The sequence below is a fragment of the Balaenoptera ricei genome, chromosome 9 (assembly GCF_028023285.1).
Source record: "Balaenoptera ricei isolate mBalRic1 chromosome 9, mBalRic1.hap2, whole genome shotgun sequence".
NCBI lineage: Eukaryota > Metazoa > Chordata > Mammalia > Artiodactyla > Balaenopteridae > Balaenoptera > Balaenoptera ricei.
Genome location: NC_082647.1, coordinates 11,948,728 through 11,953,979, shown reverse-complemented (window position 1 = coordinate 11,953,979; position 5,252 = coordinate 11,948,728). Strand labels below are relative to the sequence as shown.

The 5,252-nt window shown below is 49.9% G+C and overlaps 1 protein-coding gene across 1 annotated transcript; it reads right to left on the bottom strand.

Annotated features, from left to right (window-relative positions):
- Nucleotides 1–1,244: 1,244 nt before the first annotated feature.
- LOC132371377 (olfactory receptor 10AC1-like) lies at nucleotides 1,245–2,195 on the bottom strand. Its single transcript, XM_059932616.1, has one exon. It carries the CDS (start codon nucleotides 2,193–2,195, stop codon nucleotides 1,245–1,247), a length of 951 nt encoding a protein of 316 aa, XP_059788599.1.
- Between the last annotated feature and the right edge of the window lie 3,057 nt (nucleotides 2,196–5,252).

Below are 5,252 nucleotides of genomic sequence, written 5' to 3'. Positions count from 1 at the left end.
AAGAAGTCTCTCTGATTCACTGAGGCAGTCCAATATTATTTGTGTTAAATAGTAATTTTTATATAAGTAATATCCACTGAAAATGATTATGAGAAATTTGGAAAATATATAATCAATAAAATATAAATCACCTATAATCTTACCACATAGAGAGCAATTATTAACTTTCTGGTGGGTGATATCACTTCCTGGTCTCAGTAGCTATCTGTAATCTCAAATCTGTCCTTCCTCTTGAACCTCTCCTCTGAGCTCTAGACTGGTGTATTGGCTTCCTCAGTCACTATCTTCACTGGCTTGTCCTGGTAGCATCTCAACTCCACACGTTCTAAGCAGGAGCCCCCATCCTCCTCCTCTCCTCACTTGCACCTGCTCCTGGGTCCTTTTCAGCGAATTGTACCACCATCCACCTGGTGACCTAGGTTAGAAATGATCCTTAGCTTCTCTTTCTTCCTCGCCCTCATATCTAATCAAGATTCTGTAGTTTCCTCCTCCTGCATATCTCTTTACTCTTTCCATGTCCCTTAATCAGCTGTGTCAATACTCTGGTCCAGACTCCATCACCTCTCTTCCTGGAATATGGCAACAGCTTCCATGGGTCTCCATGTCTACAGTCCATTCGCCACACTGTGGCCAGAGTGACCACACAAGGAGGGGCAAGCTATCGTATCATTCCATGAACTCAAATCCTTCAGCCTTTTACAAGGACCTTCCCGAAATGCCCCAGCCCCTGTTTAACCAGTTCCATTTAGAGCATTCTTCACTCTCCTCTTCACTTGGCTGACCTCTACCCATCCTACAGTTCTCCACTGAGCCATCTTTGCCCCGCAAGAAGTTTTCCTTGACTCCCCTCTCCCCTGGAAAAGTCTAGCATGAGCCACTCCATCCATCTCCTGTTTTCTCCTCACATCTGTCCTCTCTTGCTGTGAGCTCCCTGGGGCATGAGTTGTGCCTTCTTTGTCACTACAAGCCCACTACCTTGCCAAAGCCCAGCACGTGGGAAGAACTCTACAGGTACTGATGGATCCACTCAAATCAGGTCTAGGGTTCTATTCCACACAGAACTGGCGGAGGATGGGGAAACTGCTGGGAGACTCTCCTTAGGGGGACACTTTTCCAGATTCTCTTTTCTGAGTACGGTTCTTGAGCTCTCCCGGTGGCGTCCTCAACGCAGACACCTGCTGATAGGGGAAGCTTTAGGGAGCAGAGCTGCTCCCTCTGGCCTGGTCCCTGCCGGCTATCATGGCTCACACAGACCCTGCCCTGGGGCTCAGCACCCTGCGGATGGTGGCGGTGATTTTGCGGTTGCGCAGGCTGTAGATGAGCGGGTAGAGCAGTGGCGTGACGTTGGTGTAGACCAGCGCCAGCGTGCGATCCTGCCGTGGGGAGTAGCTGGCCTTGGGCCGCACGTACGTGAAGGTGGGACAGCCATGGTGGAGGAAGGTGACGGCCAGGTGCGAGGCGCAGGTGGAGGCGGCCTTGCGCTTGCCGCGTGGGGAGCGCAGGCGGCTCAGGGCGGCGGCGATGGCGCCATGGGAGGCCAGGATGAGCACCGAGGGCCGCAGCAGCAGCACCAGGCCGGCGCCCAGCGGACGCAGCTCCTCCACGTAGCTCTGCGTGCAGGCCAGGTGCAGCAGCGCTGTGATGTCGCCGAAGAAATGCACTAGCAAGCGGGAGCCGCAGAAAGGCAGGTTGAAGACGGCTACTGTGAACCCCACGGACACCGCCAGTTCCCCGAGGCAGCAGGCCAGGGCCAGCCGCGTGCACAGCCCAGGTGTCACCACAGCCGCGTAGCGCAGCGGGTGGCAGATGGCCACGTAGCTGTCACAGGCCATAGCGGCCAGCAGGAAGCACTGGGCCCCGCCCAGAGCCACGAACATGTGCATCTGAACAGCGCAGCCCAGGAAGGAGATGGGGCTGTCTCGGCCGCGGCCTGGCGAGGCCAGTTGGGCCAGGGAGCAGGGCACCACCGCCAGCATGTAGCAGAGCTTGATGGCTGACAGCTGGCACAGGAAGAGTAGCATGGGCGGCCGTCTGGGCACTGAGGCCACGGCCACCAGGATGAGCAGGTTCCCGCTCAGGGTAGCCAGGTGCACGGCCAGCAGCAGCAGGAAGAGCACGGGCCTCAGGTGGGGAGACTCAGCGAAGCCCTGCAGGAGGAGGCCGCAGGGCGTGGTGGCGTTGCTGCGGCTGTCCATGCGCTGGCTGCGCAGAGGGACCTGTGGGAGAGCAGTGCGGGAAGGGAGAGCTTGTGGGCTGCGCTCCTCGGGCCCTGCTGGTGAAGAACGGGCTGGGTGGAATTTAGAGGGTAGGAGGGACTAGGGCTGCAGAGAGGGAGGTGGGTTCATGGGTCCATTCCCATCCCCCCTCCCCGTGAGGGACGTCTTATTAACTTGTTCTAAAAAATGGTCCAGTTTTTCCTGCCTCTGGGCTAGAATCCTTACAGGTGCTTTCTCAACATGCTGCTTCCAAAGAAACCTTGATTTTAGGCCCTTCCTTTACAGTGCACCTCTCCTGACCTCCGCCTATGAAGAATCCCCTCTCTTCAGACTCCACGTATGTTGTGGGTCTATACAGCCACCGGTATTAGTCCACCTCAGCCTCAGCTCCCCGAGGCAGAAAACTGTGTCTTTAGGCTCTATTTCCTTCTCCCTGCTCTGCTCTGCCACTTCTGAGTTGCTTGTCTAGTGTCTCAGAATCACAGAGACGTAATGCAGATGAGGATCTTAGCCATCATCTCATTCAACCTCATAATTTTAAAGAGAGAAAAAAAAAAAAAGCTGGGGAGGAGCAGGATGAAGGGCTTAACTACTCACAGAAAGTTAGGAACAGAATCTGCATTCCTGAGGCTGAATCCAGAACTTCCCATGACCCCATCTGAGGTTGTTAAAAAAGGTCACTGGCATCAGTCAGTCAGTCCATATTGATTCAGCCTTAAATAGAGACCCAAGTCTGTGCCTGGCACTGAGGCAGACACTTAGGCAGCAGGGGATGGTTAGAGAAAGGCCTAACCGGGCACATCAGAAACAATATGTCCTAACAGTCTTATTAATACTCTGTCAGCATGAGAAAAAGTGATGTGTATCTGTTTTAACTCGCCCTTCAGAGGGAGCAGTACATTCCAGATATGCTGTCGGAACACAGTCTCTTTCTAAGCATTATCCGGTGACTCATGCAGGCAACATTTGGAGAACATTTGATAGCATGTAGGTTGGCTGCAATTGTTATAAATCTCTGGAGTCAGGGAACATGAGGTGGTAAGAAATTCAAGGCCATGCCAACTAGAGGAGGATGTTTGACTTTTCCAGTAGTTATTAATGATATCTCTTTTTAATTTTAATTGTAAGTTCAACCATTATTTCTGCTTAGTGACTCTGAGTCACTGTCTATAATCAGTGTTGGAAGTGGAGTTTGTGCCTGTTGTTACACTACAGAGTGCAACAGCAATAAAGCTGGGTCACGGGCGACAGGTAAATTGGATGCAAGAACCAGAAAGAATGCAAAGAGCTTTGTTTTTGCTATTAATGCTCCTTTCTGAGGATAGTTCTGGGGATTTCTATTTATCAATGTCAGCCTGTGCTCTTTTTTTTGTCATCCGAGGGGAATGCCTTCAAACAGATGTTTGCATTGCAATGGAGGAGGAATAGGGTGGGGTTGTGGGTGGGTCTGAGGGATGTGGAATCACTTCCCATCATTTTCCCCCCAATATTCAGTCATCTGGACAAATTTAACAAACCTGCGTTGAGTGCCTCTTCCTTGCCAGGTGTCATAGCTGTGGGTGTGACCAAGAGAGAGAAAGCTGACTGTCCTGGAGGTTCAGACAGGATGAAGCTGTTGAAGTAACCAGCTCTCTTCACTCTGCCTCTGCTTACCCCTTGGTCTTTTACTTCTTCCTTTTCATCTCCTTAGAGAAGCAGGGTGTTGGGAGTAGAGAAACACAAACAGTCCACTTCTTTCACCTTTATGCTCATACTTCACAGAAATGGAGCTGACGTGAAAGGCCGGGCAGTGGCTCCAGTAACTCTAAGCTCAAGGTATATCACGTTTACAAACAAGGCCATGGAATGCAAGCCAGACAGTTTAGTTCAATCAAAAGGAGACTGAGGAGTGTTTCTACTTTGTCTAGAGTTTTTAGGAGGATTTGTCACAAACTCTAGAAATGTACGTTAGAAATGTCTTTTCCCTGGGAGGGAGAAGGGAAACAGACACTTTCACAACTTCAACAATTTGGTCTATTCAAAACCAGGCTCCAGCCTAGTAGGAGAAGCTACAGAGGGAAAAGAAAACACCCCCTTCCTCCTCCAGGGCCAGAAGGGCTATATTCTCACTCTTCAACAATAATAGCTAAGAGAGTGTCAGGCAAATGCTCATATGGACTTTATACATTTAACTCACTTAATCCTAGCAACAATCTGATGAGGTATGTGAACTCTTATTGTACCTATCTTACCGGTGAGGAAATTGAGGCCTAGAAGAATTAAATGTCATGAAGCCGGTTAGCGGTAAAGCCAGGTTTTCACTCAAGCAGTGTAGTCCCTGCTAGTCCATGGTCTCATCCACTATACTGTCTTCCTTACTTACCACTCTCCTAAAAATTCTTCTCACATAAGACACAACCTCTTCCCACAGCTCCTACCTTCCCCTGTCCAGAAATTACCTGTTCTCTCCTAGGCATTTCTGTTCTCAGATTTCCCTTTGCTGACATTTCTTCTGAGGACATGTGGATGTGAGCAGTAATACAGATCATCTAAGATAGCAAATCTAAAAATAATTTCCCCTTAGCCTTGACATTCTTCATTCCCATTGTTATTGTTCTGACAGATCTGCTTTCCTAATTGTGTAAGGCTCCATGGAGCACCCACAGATTAATGGCTGGCTGGTGGCCCGGGACATCTGGATGTGGCTGGAAGCCTTGCTGGGCTGGGGCCGTAGATCTGGGATTTGATTTTCACTGTGTAGGATAATTAAAATTATCTGTAATAATGATGTTTTTTAATCGGTCATTTAATAGCCAATTGAAACACTTCTAAGGAGAGGTTGTGGGGAGATTTGAAAGGCAGACAGGTCAGGCTCCTCTGGGTCTGGAAGATTCCATAAAATGCTGAACTAGCTTGAAGGTCAAATGGTCCAGATCCTCATGTTATAGCAAGGGATGCCCCATAGAGGTCATATAACCAGCCTGGGACCTCACCACTATCTGTTGGCAGCAGAACTGGACTCACAACTCCTGTCTGATGGTTCTGTTTCTGCCAGAA

Coding starts and splice junctions, on each gene's coding strand:
- LOC132371377 (XM_059932616.1), bottom strand. CDS start 2,195: ATGGACAGCCGCAGCAACGCCACCACGCCCTGCGGCCTCCTCCTGCAG.